Source organism: Lissotriton helveticus, chromosome 1_1 (genome assembly GCF_964261635.1).
Source record: "Lissotriton helveticus chromosome 1_1, aLisHel1.1, whole genome shotgun sequence".
Lineage (NCBI taxonomy): Eukaryota > Metazoa > Chordata > Amphibia > Caudata > Salamandridae > Lissotriton > Lissotriton helveticus.
In genome coordinates, this window is record NC_136057.1 from 684,099,514 (window position 1) to 684,121,328 (window position 21,815).

General features: G+C 49.5%; 1 protein-coding gene across 3 annotated transcripts in view; it reads left to right on the forward strand.

Annotated features, from left to right (window-relative positions):
- The window catches only part of BEND7 (BEN domain containing 7), a 299,983-nt gene that overhangs the window by 179,399 nt on the left and 98,769 nt on the right, over positions 1–21,815 (forward strand). For all 3 annotated transcript variants that reach the window (XR_013606925.1, XM_078674216.1, XM_078674215.1), the window contains exon 7: positions 21,665–21,790. Coding sequence is in view for 2 of the 3 variants with exons in the window: in XM_078674216.1 (XP_078530342.1) it covers positions 21,665–21,790 (126 nt within the window). In the remaining variant the exon portion in view is untranslated. The remainder of the gene's footprint in view (positions 1–21,664; positions 21,791–21,815) is intronic.

The following is a 21,815-nucleotide window of genomic DNA, read 5'->3' on the forward strand; positions in this document are numbered from 1 at the left end:
CTGCTTGGGGGGACTTCAACATGATACTGGACACACCCTTAGATAGGTCCTTTCCTACCCTTCGAGCCACGACAGTGGCGTCTACCGCGCAGTCGTTTAGAGATTGGCTTGAGCACTGGGGGGGGGGGGTGACCTCTGGCGCATGCAGCACCCCACAGACAGAATCTACTCCTTCTACTCCCCAGTCCATGACCTCCACGTCCGCCTGGATAGAATAATTGGCACCCAGTCCTTGCTCCCAATCCTTGCCGAAACGGAATACTTAGGGAGAACACACTCGGACCACAACCCCCTTTGGTTTAAGATCGGCTGGGAGGCAGGCCGCCCCCTCGTGCCCACATGGCGGCTGCAGCCTGCTGCGCTTGAAGATGCCGAGTTCCGGTCTTCCCTAGGTACGGCTATCCTGGCTTATTTCGAGGACAATGGGGGGACAGCAAGCAGCGCCCTGGTGGAGTGGGAGGCGCACAAAGCAGCCATTCGCGGGCATTGCTTGGGGGCCACGTGGAACATCCGGAAAAAGTTGTCGGAATCTCTGGTGAATCTAGAGCTGGAGCTCCTCCGCTATGAAAGGGAGAGCGAAGGGGCGGGAGAGCATTCATGTGCGCTCGGCGAACTGCGCACTCAGCATGCGTCACTCCTGGAACAGTTGCGCTGTCATAACTACGTGGCACACACGGCTAGGACGCGTGCCAAGGCAGATAGAGCCGGTCGGCTGTTGGCCTGGTTGGTGCAGAGCGAAGGTCGTCATGCCCCTATAGTCGCGCTGCGCACCGTAGAGGGAGTACTGGTGTACACACAGAGAGAAATCCACTGCGCCTTGACTGATCACTATAAACAGCTCTATCAGTCTCGAGGCGTAGGCCCACGACACACGCTGGACGCGTTCCTGGACGCCCTCAACTTACCTGCGGCGACGGAGGATCACAGGGGTGAGCTCAATGCTCCGCTCACTCTGGAAGAAGTGGGAGACGCAATCGGGGACATGGCGATTGGAAAAGACCCCTGGGCCGGATGGCCTGCCCATGGAGTACTACAAGGCAAACAGGGACACTCTGGCGCCCCTGCTCCTTCAGCTGTTTAACACGGCCATAGATGAAGGCTCGTTCCGTCCGTCCATGCGGGAAACGTTTCTAGTTCCCTTACCCAAACCGGATTGAGACCCCGCCGCATTAGGCTTGTATAGGCCGCTGGCAATGCTGAACGCGGACTATAAAATCTTCGTAAAAATCCTTGCAGTGCGGCTTGCGGTAGTGGTCCCACACCTGACCAAAACGGGGTTTTGCCGGCAAGATCCACTTCCCTGAACCTCAAGAGGTTTTTTCGGGTGGCGGAGGGGGCAGCAAGGGACTGGCCCAGGGCAGGATGCCTGCTAATCGACTTAGAGAAGGCCTTCGACTGCCTGGAGTGGAGGTACCTAGCAGCGGTGCTCTCGCGTTATGAACTGGACGAGGGTTTCTTACAGGCGGTTCAGCTCCTCTACACGAACCCTCAAGTTCGAGTGCGACTGGGTCCCTATATTTCTGAGTCAGTGGCGATTGGCCGGGGCACCCGTCGGGGTTGCCCCCCTGTCCCCGCTGTTATTCGCGTTAGTGGTGGAACCACTGGCGGAAATGTTGCGGCAGACTCTAGGAGCGGGGATCCCACTGGGGAATGCGACGCACCAGCTCTCGCTCTATGCAGACGACCTGCTGGTGTTAGTTAGAGATGTGGCGCACATACCGGAGAGGCTGGCCCAGGTGTTGGAACAGTTCGCAGTTGTTTCAGGGCTTAAGGTAAATGCGGGTAAGTCGTGTCTATATGCCTTCAACGCTGCAACAGAGGACCTGGGGTGGTAAAGCCTTGGCAGCACACGGGTACAATGGAAAGCCGACACCTTCCGGTACCTCAGGATACAGGTCTATAGGCAGGCGGCTAACCTGTTTGACGGCAACCTGGGTAGGGTGGTGGCAGCGCTCAGGTCACAGATAAACACGATGCTGCGGGACTTCCTGTGGGGAACGTCCCGACACCGGTTGGCGCTCGCGAAATTGTTCCTACCGACTGATAGTGGCGGGTTAGCTGCTCCCTGTTTCGAGCATTTTTACCTGGTGGCGCAGCTCCAGTGGATCGCTAGATGGCTGGCGGACAGAGGTAGGGAAGACACCGCCACGGTGGAGTCGCAGTATTCATTCGAGCGGATCACCCAGTTGTTCCATCCGTTGGCGGCGCCAGCAAGGCCTGCTCCGCTACTGCTGGCGGTAGCCTACAAGTGCTTTCGCAGAGCCCTCTACATCACCCGGAGGGTGCTTACATATGCGCCTGCGGTGCCGCTGGAGGCTTTCCTTGGGGGTGCCGGAATCCTCGCGCGCCCCATGTTGGATCTCTGGAAAGAGGCAGACATACAAACTCTGGGAGACCTCTTCTGAGATGGCGCACTGGTACCGTATGAGACGCTGTAGCGGACGACAGGCTTCCTCCTGGGGCGTTCCTGCTGTACCGGTCCCTAGTGGCAAAAATGACGGCTAAGTGGGGAGACATGACCTCGGAGCCTGCGACACATTTGACCATACAATATCTGCAAGTCATGGAGATGGGCAGGCACCTGGTGCGTTGGTTTGCAGGGTCATTGAGGGTATACACAGGGGTCAATTTGTCTTCCTTTAGGGGTAAATGGGAGCAAGACCTGGGCAGGGCATTGTCCGACAGAGACTGGGGCAGAATCCTCCAAAGCCCAGTGCGCATTCCCATAAATCTGCGCTTCCGCCAAATACAACTCTATGTAGTGCACAGGGCCTACCTTACACCTAAATAAGTATTTCCACCGTGTGGACGTGTTTTGCCCCAGGTGCGGGGAGCTAGATGCGGGGCTCCTTCACCTCTTATGGAGCTGCCCCAGGTTGGCCTACTACTGGGGCACAATAGGCGAGTTGCTCCGTAAGTGCACTGGACGCAACATACCCCTGGAGTTGCCGGAGTACATTCTGCATCAATTCAAGAGACCGCCCAAAGATAAGGCATCCTCCCGCTTCCTGGACCTGGGGTTGGTGGTGGCCACGCGCCTCATTACGAGGTGCTGGAAGGCGCAAGATCCGCCAAGCGTGCAAGCGTGGGTCTCTTCCCTTCCGGCATGGGCCCGGGCTGAGTGGACGGCCATACGCAGGGAGGAAACGGTGGGCCTCCGGAGGGAACCCATGGCGGAGCGATGGGAGCTCATGCTTGATGCCTTGCAGAGGGATGAGAGGGCGGGAGGCGTGGGAGTGGTGGAGGATTGAGCGGTGCTGCCGGGAGAATAGGGTGTGTGTCGGGGATGGATCCCAGTTTGTTCAACTGCTTGATGGGCATCCTTGTGTAGTGGGGCATGTGGGCTCCGGGTGTGTAATACAATTGTGATCTGGGGAGAGGAGCCTGTGCGAGGGGCTGTCCTGTGGGGGGTGGGGGACAGGGGGACCAGTAGGCATCGATGTTTTCCTGCAGCTGCAATTGTTTTCCTATATTTTCCTTTACTGTTTGGTTTCAACTGTTATACTAAAGTCAATCTTGTATGCACTCATAGTGCCAGGAGTGTCCATCCTCACTCATGCAGATACACAGAGACTTAGCATGTGGACAACTATGGACTTACTTTGGGGCGATGGCCCTGACAACTTGCGCCTGATCGGCGTTGGACGGGCAATCTCTCACCTTACTACACATATAGCATTGCGTCCCTTGATTATCAGTTACAAAGCCTGTAGAAATGTGCCCGATATCCCATATTGTTGCGCCGCCAGCGAGAAAGTCCAATGCACTGTGATTATCTTTCCTGTATTGTTTCTTTCACAAAACTAAGAAATGTTGCTAATAAACAGATTTGACAAAAAAAAGGCAGAGTGGAGCTGCAGGGGCTTCAAGAAGGGGTGAAAACCATCAAAACCTCAATAACAAGCAAGATGTCTTACAAATACCTGTGAAGTACTCGGGTGCGGCTGTGTGTGCGCCCGGGAATCTGTCTCGGGCCAGGCTGCCACACGTGACGGGGGGGGGGGGGGGGGGTGGAAACTGAAGCCCTTTGAGTCCAATGCAGGGCTGCCCCTCCTAAGAGGGCGGCCCCCCTTAGTGCCACAGGATGGCACACGACGAGTCAGCCTCCCCCATGCCCACATCACTTCCGGGCAGGAGGGGGCTGGGGGAGAGGTACATATACCTCTCCCGCCCACTGATCACCCTCTTTATTCTGCTGCCTTGACGCTGTTTGGTCGCGCCGTCTGTCTTCGCGTCCCAAAGGTTCCGCGGGCGTCGTTTGGTTGGGGTGATTTGGGGCTTTCAGGCCTGTTGCCCCTGTGGTGTTCACGATTCAGAAAAGGGGGTGGTGATGAAAAGAGTGGTGTTCACAGCAGGGTGGACTGGGCATGTGCTTGGATTCGCACACTGCATATGCAGTTGTTTTCCGGGGCATTGTACGCGCGGTGTCTGTCCTTTGGTCCCGGGACGGAGTTGGCATGCGATCGACACGCGGGGGCACGCTGGGTGTCGAGTTTCGAGCGTGGATGGCGGGTTTGAGCCTCCAGTCTGCTCGGTGTCCTGTATTTCAGGACAGGGGTGGGTGAAATGGACTCGCTCCTAGGTGCAGCTGTAGAGAGCTTAAAGGCGATTTTGCTTCTGGCGATTACCTCGTAAAGGCTAGTGGGTTTCGACTGGGTCGACAAATTGTGTCCCATGGCGCCGTTGCATCATGCAGTTGGTCGTGTCTTGTCCCGTTCCGGGTCCAAGATGTCGCTCATTGTTGGGTGAGTTTGGGCCTCTGGGGCCGGTTGTTCCCCAGCAGCCCACCACCACCGTTCGAGTATGGTATTTGAGTTTATTTCACCGGTTCTGTGAGGCTTCAAACCATTTCGGAAGAGGGACACTAAGGGCAATGAAGAGGCATGGCCTCATAGTATTTGTGCATCCCGGCGGGCTGGTCGGACTGCCGTGGATGCACAGCCACCGCCGCGTTGTGGGGTGGTCCGCCTAATTACAGGATGTGCCCCAGTGGCAAGGATGGACTACCTTCCGTGGTTCTGTTGGGTTGTGTATTGCTTACAGTTTTCGGGGGGAAGGGTATTGTAGATGAGGAAGAGTTCTGTGCCAATTTTCTGGGAGTAGCATGTGTTGCCTGTGCGAGGCACTGGCCTCCCGTGACAGGGGGTTGGTAGAGCAACGCTTGAATTATTGAAATTAGTCTGCCCTGTTCAACTAATACAGGAAAGGGGATCTATCTTTAATCCAAAAACACCATTTCCATTGGTTGCACGATTATCTTAGATCGACCGAGGTGCCAGTGCTAAGGTGCATCGAGGCAAACCCGCCTGCTAGAGGAGCACCCAAAGTTCTCCTCCTTTCATCAGCCCAGGCAGTTAACTCTGGCGAGTGAAGGGGAGTGCGCACGTGCGGGTGGTGTGAGCACCAGAGTGGTTGATGTTAAATTCCGACTAGATGGTGCCCAGGGCACGAGTCGGGGTACCACGCGGGTGGACGGCATCCCCCCACTTATTTTCGAGGGTTTTCCAGGGTGGACGCCGTCCACCCTGATCAATCAAAACGCCGTCCACCATTTTCAATCAAAACCGCGTCCACCCTTACAAAATAGGAGCGCGCGGGTGGATGGCTGAAATCGGAAGTTTCTCGGACTGCCGCAGGACACCACGGTCACCACGCCCCTTCACCTACCAGGTTCGCCGTTGCCAGGGTACCCAATAGACGCCGAGATCTTCAACCAATGGATGGACGCCGTCCCCCCTGCGCAAAAGCACTACACCAACTATTAAACTCATACCTATTTTAACAGGTTTTTTTCCTTTTCGTGACGTCACTTCCGGTCGTGCCGTCACTTCACGTATTTGAGCGTCCCCCCACTTCTAGGTTTTTGCCTTTCGTGATGTCACTTCCGGTCGTGACGTCACTTCCTGTCTGTGAGCGTCCCCCGACTTCTTTATTTAGGACTTGTGCCCTGATGGTGCCCGTGGTTTAGGCAGTCCGCCTGCGACTCCGGGTCTCTGCCTGACGGTCTCTAAGCTTTAACAGTTCACTGCTGGGGGCCTCGGTCAGAAATCTCGGGTTGTCTGTTTTTATTATATTTACGATAGGGGGCAATATTTCGCCCAGTTCCCTTTGCCCAGAACGAGGCTTAATTCGGTATAAAAAATAAATGTGAATGTTCTGGACTATCAGGAATAGTTTTGGACTACCCTGTTGTGTGTGTATATTCTGTTTACTGGTGTGCTATTTGGTTGTTTGGTCTTTTGTAGACATGGTTGTGTAATTCTTCTCTGTTGCATTGCTGGCAGCTCTGTTCATCTGTTTAGCTGTCCCTCCTGTGTATTTTGTTGCTATTCCAAGGTGAGGAGCTTTTGCACACCTATTAGAATTGCCTTACGTCATGCAGACAAGAGTGGGCACCAAGTAAGGTTCGGGGTGGAAATGGAGCAATGCAGCCCTGCAATGCCCTATTCCTTTCCAGCCCTAATGGTTAAAGCATTGGCATGATAAGTCAGGGACTGTGGGTTCATGTCACATCTGGAGTGCCTCGTGGTCTTTGCGAGACTCTTACATTCCGCCAGAACCTGTGGGACTTAAGGCGGGTTCCTGGGTGGCCATCTGCATGGTGGCGAGCGTCGCGATGCCCCCTACGTTTCAGAGGTTTCACGTTGCGACGCAAATGAAGTGAAGCGGTCTTGGATCTGCATGCCCATACGGGAACGAGCACACGTATTTCTGTTTCCAGTTCAATTTGGCGGGCAAGAGAGCGTGACTGTGATTAGAACGTTTGCTGGCTGACCGTCGCAGTCAATGTTGAAGCTGTGTTGGAAAAGTATTGTTTACAAAATGTTAAAGGCACAGCCAAGTATTTTATCGGTTGGAATCTGCTGCAGCTTCGCCTGGCAAAAAAGTGAAGGGGAAGGTTTGAAAAGGGTGATCATTTAAAAGGGTAGTTTAGCAGAAAGATTGACACTTTTAAAAGTGGAAGTTTCAGTGGCTCGAGTTTGTATGTTTTCACTTGGATCCTAGGTGATGTCTGCTAGTAGTTCTGAGGTAAAGGGCAGAATTGCATTTGAGGTATTATGCGGCTAAATTGCCAGGCAGTGTGAACTGGGCCTCTGGGTGACACCCCGCGGCAGCTAGTCAGGGGTATGAAGAAGCTTGAACAGTGGCATTGTTACTGCCTGAATCGATTTCCCAGGGTGACTTCTTCAGAGGCACAACGCTATGGCCGGTCAGCAGGCATGAGAGTGCCATAGAAGTCAGGGGTAGGTAGTCAGTTCGTTTGAGTTTATCCTACTCTTTAGCTGTAAAGGAAGTGGTTGTATTCCCCCCTATGGCTTACAGTGTCAGCCCACAAGGTGGCACTGCTCGATTGTTTTCTCAACAGGTCCGATTGTTACATGGTTTACAACTCTAGAATGTCCAATGAATAATTGCTGGACGGGTTCTTGAGTACGGCCACTCCAAGGAGAAGGGTTAGAAGAGTAGCAGCAGAAGGCCGGGTAGCGGTTAGCTATGTGCGTCAAGGATGGCTCATGTTGAGGGGCACGAACTCTGGCAGCGTGGCAAGTAGGTTGTGTTTTGGTGGCCGTTGTGCCAGTGATGTAACTTCTAGTGACTGATCATGAGCTTGCTCAGCCTCATCATTTCAAAACTGAAGCATGTCCACTAGTATTAGAACTGAGCCATAGTTGTTTCTTACTTAGGCAATTATCACCCCTGGAGTTGGGGTAACCGGTGTAGTGTTACTTTTGGTAGGCAGCTCCGGTCAATGACAGAAGCTGTAGATTACCATCGGCATCATGCTAAGCACCAATTTTCAGCTTGCTGAGTTTAGTAACCACGATGCACTGGAGAATAAGTGTAAGAAGGACACTTATGAATAAAAAGTATATCTTCAGGTTTATTCAGTAAACTCGGTACGTAGATGCTTGCAGCTCTGTGGGGAACTGCTGATCAAATGAATAATAACATTCTTAGAGTCACCTACCCACACAACATTCTTATTACATACATATAATTCTACAGTGACTATCTTAAAGAGATATATCAACCACTACACATCCCCATTTCTTAATACAAAACAAATAAACAATAAGAAACATAAAGAACAAGTAAAAGCGGATAAAATCATCACATTTCTTTGGCGTAATATTACGTCTCCCAAACTTGCTAGATTTATTTACCATAGTATTGTCCTTAGAGACAAGTCCACTCTGCACACTAGGTTCCTGAACAGAAGGTAGATCTCGAGAATGAATCTCTTCAGAATACAAACCCAGCTGACTACTACCACACTCTTTCTGTACTTTGGCTCATCAGGCGGGCAGGCGGTGAGGGGCTGCCTGCCCTGGGATCGCCCGTAAGATAACCCACCATGTTGGTATATTTGTTATGCTAATAAACCTGCAGCAATTTTCTCCACTAAGAATGTGTCTTGTCTGATTATTTCTCTACATTATTGATGTGGGAGGGATGGGGAGTGTTGCCGATATTGGCGCTATGGGCATTGTGTGGTAAATGAAATGATGCCAAGTCCACTTAGTACTTAAGACCCTTTATTCAGGTTCCTTCCAGGTTAGACAGACAGGTTAAGATTGTAGGTAGAATAGAGAGAAAACCCCACCAGGAGCTCGCTGTTGATAGCTCAGCCTCAGATGACCAACTGCCACAATAGGTAATAGAGAGGCACAGTGAACTAGAGAGAGACCCTGGCATTCTATGATGTCATAGGAATAACAGTACTATCTAGCCAGAGAGGAACAGTGAGGAGAACATTTACCACACATCCTCTCTCTTTATGGAGTAATAGCAGAACAAAGGAATAATCAGCAACAATACCTAATATACCCCAAACAGCAAGGAAGTACACAAATTCGAAGGACTAAAAGTGGTAGTGTACTACAAAAGATGACTTTAACATGAGGTATTATTAGGAGAAAAGAGAACAAAGAATCAGCATTATGACGTAATATGCCACATCCCCTTCCCTTAACAAAAGAGTAAGGTTTTGAAACAAAACTAAGACTACCCTTAACATTACCCTTGAAGAAGATACGCCGACACTAAATGTATGAAAAATTACAACTGAAAATCTCACCTAAATGAAGCCCTGGCCAGTAGCCACAAGAAGGTAGACTCAGACAAAACACAGTGTACAAACAATCTTCCCCAATAACAGGAGACAGCGCATAATAAGGAGAATGGACTGCCCACAGACACTGAACCTCCCTTGAAAAGGGTACGCTGCAAGACAACATGGGCGTTGACTACCCAAAAAAAAATATATAACTTCGCCTGAAAAGGGTACACTGCAGGACAGCATGGGCGTTGACTACCCAAAAAAAAACCTCAAAGCTTCCCCTGAAAAGGGTACACCGCAGAGTAGACCAAATATCTCTGGGAAAAGGGGCACGGACTGGCCCTAAATACTTATGAAACATACTATGGGCGTTGACTACCCAAAAAAAAACACAACCTCCCCTGAATAGGGTACACCGCAGAGTAAACAAAATATCTCTGGGAAAGGGGCATGGACTAGCCATTATTACTCATGGAACAAACTATGGGCATGAACTCCCCATCAACACCCCCAAACAACCAACCATGGGCATGGACTACCCACACACACCAATGTCCCCAGGAGAGGGTACAGCGCAGATTAAAGACTATAACCCTGGGACAAGAGATGGGCATGGACTACCCACAAATACTAACATCCCCAGACTAGGGTACACCGCAGGATAAACATTATAATCCTGGGACAAGGGCATGCGCCATTCGTAAATACTCATCAATGAGTAGGAGAACATATACCTTGTGAACTGGTATGGGCATGGACTACCCAAATGACACTACTTCACCAATAACTGAACAACACCAAGCTTCAAATAGGATACACCACGAGATGCATCATAACCCAAATAAACAGATAATGACTCCTAAAGTAATGATACACTGTAAAGTTAACAGATGCATACTGACCTTACATACACACGATAGAGCAAACATAGAAGAGACTTCCACATACTCAAACATCAAAGTAAACGAATATGCCTAGAACAGTATACAATCATCACAAACACTACAAAGTAAAGTACTTCATAACACAACATTAATTAATGTCTGCTCCGGTGAGCGACCTCTCACCCGGGTTCTGTGTATACTGCTCTCTGTTGACGCTCCTGAGCTCCCTGTAGTTCCCATGGACTTTCGTCAGATAAGTAGTGTGTAGTCAAATCCATTGGTAAAATGTCTACGTCTGCGTTGCTCCACATTCCTTTCGAAAGAGGCATCATGGTGAAGATATCACCGAAAGAAGAAGTAAGCACCCGAAGTCTCATGTGAAGTGGCAGCTGTTTCTATAGCGACACCAACAAACACAAGATGGCTGCCACGTCAGTCGTAGCAGCGTAAGGAGCGTGAGAGAGACGTGTCTCCAAAGGACGGCGTCACAGACGTGACAGAGCATGAAGAGAACTTCGCTTCACCAACTCCCCGTAGCATTCCAATGACGTCATCAGATGGACAGCGGACAGGAAGAAGAGAAGATTGCAGCAGCCCAACCGTCACCCAACGGACATCAGGTTACAGGACGGTGAGTGAAGGAGCATAGCAGGGCAATACTTGGGAGACAGACGCTGAGGTCGTCTAGGCTTACACACATTCAGCGCTCATCGAACAGACTTTCCCTCAGATTTATGTATACATCGCACTGTTCACGAAGGCAATTGAGTGTACGCAGGTGAAATTGATTATGCGCCATTCGTAAATACTCATCAGACAGACAGGTTAAGATTGTAGGTAGAATAGAGAGAAAACCCCACCAGGAGCTCGCTGTTGATAGCTCAGCCTCAGATGACCAACTGCCACAATAGGTAATAGAGAGGCACAGTGAACTAGAGAGAGACCCTGGCATTCTATGATGTCATAGGAATAACAGTACTATCTAGCCAGAGAGGAACAGTGAGGAGAACATTTACCACACATTGCACGCCTGTGAGGAAATAACATAGGAGTAGGGAGAGCAGATTGGGGGGGTTGTAGCACCCCCCCTTTATAGCGGAAACAAAGGGAGCTCAGCGCATGGCGGGGAGCCAAGGCATCTGTCCTCATACACCCTTCCTCGGGCGGCTGAGATGCTTTCTCCAGTTCAGACCCTCCATTGAGGTCTTCACTGTCATCACAAATACATTTAGACACAGGTTTGTTTCGTTTTTGCTGTTTTACAGGGGGGTCCCTACTGTGAAGGTAGTTTTTATGTCCCCATGTAAATTCATATAATCAACAATTTAAACGTTAACATTAAAAAAAGATTAACGTTGGCTTAAAATATGGATTACTTAGTGCAGCAATAGTAAAGGGAAGCCCCGGACAGGTTTGGGTTTCAGGGCGGACACAGGAAGGAACATGAATGTGTTAGTTAGAGACTTATGAAATTTAGCATCAAGCAGGGATTACTATCCTGACTGAATTTAGCACTACAGAATAATAAGCAACGTAACAAAAGTACACTTTTTAGATCGCAAGAGCCTGTTACGAGGTATGATAGTAAGCAGACACGTGAACGTGGAGTGGAAGTTTATGGTTGGCGGTGAAGCGGGTGAGGGGACCAGAAAGCATGACAAAAATGTCATAACATAGCGTTAATTTCAACAAGCCCAGGGTTTCCTCAGGAGTGCTGGCCCATCAATACACGGGGAAGAGGCGTTCTCCAGAAGGAAAGCACAGTCCCTTCTGGCCAGGATACACCAAGAACAGACGGGGCAGCGGAGGCACCCACAGGACTTTCAGCACAGCTATAAGTAAATCCCATGGAGTGGAGGATAGGGGTCCGTCACACCGGTCCCCTCAACACTGAAAAAGTGCGCTGTTCACACACTGCAGACTGACAAACACATAGCACACAGACACACACACACACAGCAGACACCAACGGACTCACACTCCTCCACCCACACAGCAAACACACCGCACACACATAGTAGACAGACACCCTCTGCCCGAGATGATTCCACACATCCCAGCCAATCTTTTCTGAGGCCTGGAAGGGCCGTTCTCCCCTCTACCGGAGCTGGGTCGGTGGTGCCTAGGAAGACCCCATGCCCTATTGCCATGGCACAGGGCACCTACATATAAAGCTTATGGCTATAAAACACACAGGCAGACGCTGTACAATTGACAAATAGCACTGGATCAGTCTTGCCTTGTAAACACCCAGGCACAGCACTTCAATAAACAGGCAATGTCATTGCGGCGCCGACCCCTCGGTTCAAATGTAAACAAGTGGGTCTGATTAAATGGTGAAGGGGCGCTGGGCTCGGGTTGCGCCTGGCACTGGCACTTGCGCCTGGACACTTTGGTGGGGATTGATGTTGGGTAAATGTGTGTGCGGTGATACAGGGGCCACGCAGCCATCAAAAGAACAAGCCTACACGGCAGGCAGAACAAGCGCGGTGCAAGAACAAGTCTACGCGGCAGGCAGAACAAGTGTGGTGCAAGAACAAGCCTACACGGCAGGCCGAACAAGCGCGGTGCAAGAACAAGCCTACACGGCAGGCAGAACAAGCGCGGTGCAAGAACCAGCCTAAACAAGCCACGGCAGGCAGAACAAGCGCGGTGAAAGCAAATCGCGCAGCAAATCATAATTAAATAAACCAGCGCGGTCCTCAGCAAGACCTAAAAAGCTGTCTCCACGCCATTGTGGGAATGAAAAAAAAAAGAAAGTACTCACCGAGTAATTAGAAGACACTGTGTCATGCCTCAGTAAAAGAACCAGTCCCGGTGGGTGGAGCCAAAAGTGGACAGGGCGGTAACCAGGAGTGACTAAGAAGCCTCCTTTTCAATCGTGAGCCAGCGTTTAGCATGGAGGATGACGCCAGCGAATGAAAAAGATGAGCAGGGTTTCTGAAACCATATTGATTCCAAGAAGCCCTCGCAGAACGAGCAGCGCCTGCACACTGGAACGCCAGGCGAGACCCAAAAAGGAATGGGTGTCGTACAAGGATCACTCTGAAGAAGATTCTCTTAGGACCCTCAACAGTTATTTTCAGTCAATGGTATGTTTTTAGCAATCGACGTACTAATGGCTGGTAGTGTCATCTTCTGCTCTTTGTTATATCTGCACCAGGAGACAGTCTCCCTGATCTGTGGGATCCCAATTAAAAAGTGATCTAAAATTACCCAACACCTCTGAAATGTAATAAAACAAGGGTAGGCATAACATTGAAAGCAAGAAACGGATGTATAGAGGAGTGTATTAGGTGCCCCTCGCATCAAATATATACTTTCAGTCTACATGTTTCAGCTATACTTGCACCCCTGCGAGCCACTGGCTTTCATCAGGACCAATAGGATTGAAGAATCCCTTTTCTGTGCCAAATAGGACACTTTTCCCTGGCTTGTACTTTTATGCAACTGGTCACTTTTTGTGTGGGGGAAAACAATGTTCCCCTCTTAAGCTTTCCTCATTTAGGTCCCATCAGTTTCGGGGGGTGGGGGGGTGGACTGTCTGCCCTTCTTGCAGTGCAGCCGTTCCATGATTGCTGAAGTCCCTCCTTTCCACAGCATAGACAAGACATTAACAAAATGTGTTTTGTTCACTTTTCCAGCATTTAGTACTTTGTGGTACCTACTATATACAAATTTAATGTGATAGAACTACAGTGAAGTCGGAAGTAATAAAGTGATTCAGTGATTTAACAAGAAGTTGGGGAACCATTCTCTCTCGTGATTAAATATAGCTGAAAGCACAAAAATAGCCTCAGTAATGGTTAGTCTGTGGCTCCCACATCTGGTCTATAAACAGATGCAGTTGGATAGATAGATTAGAAGGTCATATATTCTTAGCATATAGAAATTTGTTTCTGTCTGGTCCATTGGATTGGGTCGTGGTTTGTGGCCCATTAAGGCAAAAGCCCTCCCGCCGTGTATTCACTGGACTTACGACATTAAAAGGGCTCAACCTGTTGGTGTTTTTTAATGGGAGGCGTGTAACCAAAATGTTTGTCCTGGCCTGGTCATTCAGATGTGCTAATTATCCGGCTTGTGCTACTAACAAATTCAAATGTATTCTAAAATAAAAGAATCGCACGGTCTGGATATGATGATGATAATGATTTACTGCAGAAAAACTATATCTGAAAGAGACTTCTAGCCACTGAATCCTTACCTTACAATTATGCCTAGGCGTCAGACGTCAGACTGGATCCTGAAATACTTAATGAGCAATACCACTGTGCATTGTTAGGTGGAATTGCTTGGCTCTGCATTGCCTTATCTGCGGCATCCATGCAGGAAATGACATACGCGGTGCCTATATAGGAACCACCACAGCGTATCGAGAGCAGTTATTTTCTTTCCGCGCCAGTCAACGCAGATCTGGAGAGGGATACCCCTAGTCAATTTTTGACTAGCCTTTTTTCAACTTATGGTAATGTATTTTGAGAAGGTTTTCTCCTGATGTGGCAGGAATGCCATAGAGGAAGGCCGGCTTCAAGCCTTGTGGCACCGGTCACCAGTCTATTTGGGTGAAAGATAAGCATCTTGTTTGCCAATATTGTGACCGTGACTTGAACACCTGCGTCGACTGTCACACAATGAATCAGAAGGCCTTGAGGAGAGCGGTCCCTCAAGCTTATGGTGGCTCAATGTGCGATGATGCGACTGTCTTGATTCTGGTCAAGAGGAAGGTCCCGGGATCAGTTGCAGAGCCCAAGATCTTTTGCACTTCAAGTTATCAGGTGAGTCCCACCGCAAGGAGAAAAGTATAAAGTCAAAGAGGTCTTCGACTTCACCTCGTCTGTCAGGCGATGAGGCCAGGGAGCTTCTCCGTTCGAGGCCTGACTCAGTGGTCGAGCCAGCACATTGTCCGACTCCAGCCTTCCCCGAGTCTCGGGAGACAGAGCAATCCTTCGTCAAATTCAAGAGCTGTGTGAGGCTATATGCCTCATATTTGATCACCCAATTACTGCTGGCACACCTCCGAGTACTGCCAGCTCGGAGAGCCCCTACTGGTTCCATGCCAGCAGCCCTGGCGCTAGTTAGACACCTTGGATCCATGGATGGATCCCAACTGGTATCTGTCATACCAACTCAACTAGCCACTGTACCGGTCCCGATGCAGACTCTTCCGGCAGTGGCACTCCCATTCTGATCCCCGACTCTGACATGGAGCAGGAGGGGTGTCGCTCCTGAAGGATACCATCCCCTAGACCCTCACATGGACTGGTGTGAGGACTTGACGGAGGCCCGTGGACTGGACACTTCTCCAGATGCTAGCATGCTTCCCCTACTGTGGCTACGGAGGAAGCATTGTCCTTTGCAATGGTGGTGAGAAGGGCTACCGAGGTCCTGAACATTAGCCAGTCCTCAGTGGCTGTGAAGACGAATGTCTGAAGGAGGTGTTACATCCAAGAGTGACCCCCGCAGAGCCTTCTCCCTTTTAACCCTTACAGACGTCCTGCTTGGGACCTGGCTCTCTCACAGCTTGAACTATACTGCATGTCCCTGTGCACGAGTGTACAACTCCCGCTCGGCAGATGTGAAAGGAACGTCCGGATCTCTCCAATGCTGTGCACATATAGTGCTCGTGAGCTTGGGTCCATATAGACGCCTTATCCGACGCTGTGGTTCGTTTTGAATATGATCGATACACACAAGATGGATTAAACACAGAGGACATTTGAACGTGCCTTCATCCCCGGTGGGTGCACCTCACGCCAAAACAACAGGTATCCACTTATAGCTTCCTGATGAATGCTCATAGCCGAAATGCGCTTAGGACACAATTTCTTCAGCCATGGGAATGATGAATCTGTATCCCTAGTAATATAATGTTCCGACCCCACTTGGTTGTACTGTATCATTTATAATCGATTGGAGATTCTCTATCAATGAGTACTGCAAATGACTAATATGCAATAAAACATTAGAGATTATGTATATAGCATGTATAGAAGAACAATATATGAACAATTAGTGTACCAATCTAAACAAATGTTTATACATCATTTTTTCCTTTTATGTTTTACAATATCAGTGAAATGTTAGGTACTGGATGAATGTAGGAGTATGCCTGAACATTCATACTAGAGACTATATATTGTAGAAATAGACCAACAATGTTTTTTAGAATGGATTAGGTAAAAAGTAAAGTTTTGTACATATGCATAATTATGGTATATTAACTAAAAAGGAAAACTATTTTTGTATTAATGTTTTTGAGAAGAATAAGCATCTGGGTGTATACATATTGCCTTAGAATTGTTGAAGGTCCACCAATTTACCAGTCTCCTAAGTGTTTTCTCACAAATGTTATTTATGCCCTGATTTAGGAAGTATTCTCATTCTCAGGCGTACCTCTTTTTTTCTGCAATTGGCACCTGGTCCAAGCCCAGCACATGGCCTCCTGTGAACAGGACGATTGCTCACCAGTCGTGACACTAACTAGCAATGGGAGTCAAGAGCCTTTATTTCCATTACCTAGCAGAACACTCTGATGGGATTCTGTGGCATTTGTCCACATAAATACAATTATTCTTTGCATTTAAGCCCCAGTATCTCTGTTATCGAGTTGTCCATATAATGGGCCTGGGGGGGTGGGCACCGCAGAGCCTGATGGCGGACCTGTCTGCCTAAGGTTTTTTGTGCTAGCCCGACCATCATCACCCATGCGCATCGGTGGGCATCACGGAAGAGCAGCCTGGCGGCGGAACACTAGTGGCACACTAGCAGACCCCAAAACTGTTGGCGCAGGGATTGTGAGAGGCTTCATGGTGTGAGACGACAGAAGCTGGGATCATGGCCACATCCAACAGGGTGGCACCCGGTAGCCAGTGATTCACCCCCGAAGAGAAGCAGTAAACCGAAGTGCCTCGACCAGCTGAACGTGACCACGGAACAAGGGAGGAGTGCAGGCAGCTTTGAGACCAGCACAGGGATTTGGCCAGATGTGAGGGGGCCGATGCCTGGGACATGGCTTCCATGTTGGGGGTGCTGGCAGCTGTGCAGACCCAGAGATTGCGGCCTAGCCGCGAACACCGAGAGCGGTCTCACACCTGCGGTGCAGAGATACGGCACAACGCAGAGGGCAGCGCAGCCTGGGACCCCCCAGTAGTCGCCTCCTGCCTCCCCGTGTCCCACCACCCTGCTTACTAGAACGCCCCCACCGCGATCCAGCCCAGGGTGAAATCCCTATTTGAAGAGACCCGGATCAACTCCCTGTAGGCTAGGCCTCCGCCCCTGGCGACGGCAGGCCTCTTCGCCCAGAGGAAACAAGGCTCGTGCCCATGCCCCCAATTGAGCATAAGAGGTGACGGTGAGTGGTGAGCCCTATGCCCGAGACCAACAGTTCAGCACACGGCCTCCAGGTGCGGGTATGAGAGATGAGGCCCCCAAGGGGCTGTGTAGGAGGTGAGACCCAGGACGCAAGTCTTTCCTGTTCCCTTCACCCCCCCCCACCTGCACCCCCCCTTTGGCACCCTTAGTAACGCTACGGCGGAAGGCCTGAATATCCATGTGTAAACCTCCTCCGCGCCCTAGATCGGCGCCACCACCAAGGCGCGAAGCGGGTGGGGTGCGCTGGAAACGACCGACAACCCCCTTGCAGAACGGTACAGGCTCAATAAACCACCTATACCGGTGAGAGGTCAGAGGCGGTCCCCGCCACAGGCAAAGTAGAGGAGGGCATGACTGCCATGGGAGAGATGGCCCACTAAGGGACAGGTCGCAAGACACCCATGTCACCGCCCAGCTCCACCCCCCCCAACGCTCCCCCTGCAATGCGGCACGCTGAAGAGCCTGAATGCAAGTGTGACTTCTCACCCGGTTTCGGGCTCCCAGAAGACATCCAAGCAGAAACTCGACCTCAGCTATCTCTCTGGACCGGTCAACTCCCCTGAGCTCCGCTTATCAGCAGCGAGAAACGACTTCTATGATACCCTCCACGGGAAGAGCTAAAACCATCACTACAATCTTGTGGGGGGACGCTGCAGCCTTAATGTGCTAGAGGTCATAGTGCCAGAAGGTGGAACACCGCCATCAGTAACTTGGCACACTGACTGCATCACACGGACTCACAAGGGACGATTACTGACAACTTGTTCAGAGACTCACCAGCGGGAGAATTCACCCATCCATCCCATCGACCATGACCAGCACGCAGGCTGATGTTCTGGGTACAAAAGAGCCAATTGAAGGGGCGCGGCCCGCTCCGGGGAAAAGGAGCGCACTTGTGCGCACTGGTGAATAATAATTTCCTCACAAACCATGGGGATACTGTGCTCTAATGTGAGGCTGCAGACGTCAACTTCAACTCAAAACTCCTACCTCGCGGCCGATGATCAGAGCACGGACACGTGGGCCTTCGACTACCCGCTCTAGGTCTGCCAAACTGGACAGGGTGTTGGCCGAAAGTGAGACTTCGAGGTGTCACTATCGAAGATGTATTCGGAGCCCTAGTCACAAACCTCAATCTTTTAAGAGATGATCACCGCAAGCTGGCAGACAAAGTTGTGGACACGGAGAAAGCCCTCACTACGCTGCAGCCCCTAGCTAAGACACAGCTGGAGACCCTATGAGAACTCCAGTCCTGGGTCTTATTGTTGGAGAGGAGAGCGGATGATCTGGAAGAGCGCTCCAGGAGGAGCAACATCTGGGTGCTGAGCCTGCCTGAAGGGGTGGAGGGGCCAGACCCCGTTAGCTAAGTGGAGACCTGGCTCAAATCATTCAAACCAGCCTCAAAGCTAACAGCCTTTCTCTCTGTGGAGAGAGCGCATCGTGTTCTGGCGCAGAAGCCACACACTGGGTCCCCTCCCAGGCCGCAGCTAGTAAAGCTCCTCCATTCCCGAGACTGAGACGCTGTGCTGTATGTTGCTAGGCAAACTTTACGTAAGGGACAAGCATGTCATAATCTTTTCTGACTACTCTTGAGCAGTACAACACCAATGATCATCCTTCCTGAAGATAATACACCTACTTTGGATACAGTACTACCTGCTCTTCCCAGTGCGCCTCAAGATAATAGACAAGGGGGTCACCTCTTCACGGACCCAACAGAGGCATACAGGTGGATGGAACTCCATTTACAGGATAACCCACACCCATAGACAATACGAAATGCACGAGCGCGAGAGCCCCAGAACAGAAGTCGACCCGGGAAGAAAACCCAACAGCGCTCCAAGTCTCAGCCTTGTGGTTCTATCACAAGATCCCCCAATTTAGAGCAAATCATGGCAGAGCTTAGGAGGGCCCTACAAGCGGCTGTGGACCTGGATCCCACCCAAGTGATCTCGGATGGCGAGAGGCCTCCATATCTTTACATCCGAAGAGGACCCCAGTAACACAAGTACCTCTTGTGCGGAATCAGTGACCCCACTACTAGTGACCTCTCAAACAGCAGACACATTCATCTGAAGGACACTTGCAATGACTTTGGATTTTTCTTCTATACCTCTACTCTCACTCCTGGTCGGATATGTGAGACCCAATTCACAAAATGACACCTACTAACAAAGTCCCTTGAGGCTCTAGGCCCCACTGGACATCCTGCCTCCCCATGGGCCACACACATTGTTAGCTTTGGGCACACACACACACACACGCAGCCCCCATAGTTCACTACTGCATTTGAACCATGTTCTGTTTGGATGCACTGCCTGTTGCTGTAGGACCCCAGTATTTGGATCCTGTCCCATCAGTTTTTGTCCTTTCCCTGGTTCCATCACAACACCCTATTTAGATTCACACATTGAGCGGGTGTCACTACCAAACGTATCAGCTAATCAGAGGGCATGGGCAACATCTACACGGTGCCTCCTTCAGCACCCCTCCTACATCGCCACCAAAACCAGGAAGCAGCAGTGGGATGGATATGGGGGGTTAGGGGAGAAGTGGGGGAAGGTTTAAAAAAAATCACTTGTCGGCTGCCCACCCACTCCTTCCTCTATGTCCTCTTCCTGGCTTCTTCACTGCAACAAGGAAGCACCCAGGCTCCCATTGCCAAGCACAATGCTGCAATGCAGCATTGTGATTGGTCTGTGATTGGTCTGAGTCCGATGGTTCAGCCCGAAGACAGGGAATGGGAGCCTGGGCATGTTCTCCACCGGAGAACAAGCAAAATGCGCATGAATGTTTGGCCGGCCAGAGAGGGCCAGTCAATCATTATTGGGCACTTACATAGTGCTCCCCACTCCTTCCCCTGCTCTGAGAGCAGAGCAGATCCGCCTGCCTGTCAAGACGCCGCAGCAGGAACAAATGAAATGATAATACCATCGAGTTATTGTCATTTTATGTTTCCTTTTTTTCCAAAAGTAGTGGGGCAACACTCCTCGCCTTAGCGGAGGAGCCGCCACTGGCGCCAGCCAGGCTTTTTTTTCTTATTCTTTTTCTGGGTCTGAGCATTGCCGATCTTAAAACAGCATAGTCAGACTAGGCTAACGATTCTGGTAATCCCATATAAGACATTTTTCGTATCCTGCTCCATCCCCAAATTGTGTCTGTTATGGTGTCGACATCCAAAGCTCTCCGCTGCTCACAGACACCACAGTTACGTTGTATATCTGCAGGATGTAATATTTCCATTTGGAGCTCATTATTAGATATGCTGAACCTGTGAAAAGGATTTTGCCTTTGTGTTGCTAAAATGGAGATGCAAGTCTTGACTTTTGGTTGCCTCGATGGATCTGCCTAGAGTAAAATCTCACATTGGACAAAACCTCGAAGGAGAGGGATGATGATTATTCTTCTTGCATATAGAAAATCGGTAAAACAGATTTACTTTATTAATAAATGTACTTGACAATTGTCTTTAAAATGCACCTTCTGGACCAATTTATAACAAAGAGTGTCAAAACCCCCTTTAGAAATGTGAATCCGAGGCTTTGGGTGTCCTATAGGTGTACCCAATGAACACACTGTAATCTTGGATGTACCTTTAATTACTGTCTGCTGACATACAGGTGTCAGCATCCTAGTGAAACAGCATACAATTGTAAGAACGCCACATGATAATCCGTATACACCTTCAGTAAACTCAGTTTCCTGGAAAATTATTCTGTAGTACATAAGTATGTCATGTCAGATATTGCAGATAGAAGTTCATTAATTGGTACCATCCACTCTAGATTCTCACATGTAATGCTCTTTTTCTGCATAACTGGTTTATTCATGACTGGTATTTTCCTTCTTACAAAAGAAATCTTAGATGATGCCTGTGAGCTTGTTTTCCCTAGTAATTATGACATCCTAAAGAAATGTTGGAAGTTTAATCCATAATGGCAACGGGTGACTTTAAAAATATGTATTACTAAAGTACATGTTCAAAAATCATTATCTAATGTCAACAAATCATTACAATTTGCATAAATATCTAAGGAAGAGAGTAATGACGGAGAACCAGCGTAATAGGTTTGCAATTATGATTTTATTCTCATTCTACATTATTGAGCATTTTAAGTCATTTGTGGTTTTTGACATTCATTAGGATAAGCATGATAATTAAACTTCATTTGAAGTATGAGTGTTGGGTGTTGTTGGTGCATATGCATAATACTTGACCTAGGTTCTCCTTCAGAAACACCTCTTGTCTGTAAGGAATTAACTTGTATATTATTTCCTGTAAAAACAGGGTTTCCTGTTGCTGATTCCTGAGGTGACTAAAATGTACTTTTTGTGTCTCTTTTCTTAGTGTTCACAGAAAAGTACTGCACTGCTAACCATGTTGATAAAGTTCCTGGACCAAGAGATTGGGTACAGATTCTTCAGGATCAAATAAAGCTTGCAAGAAGAAGATTGAAAAGAGGTTTAAATTCTGGTAAGCATGACACTCTAATTGATTG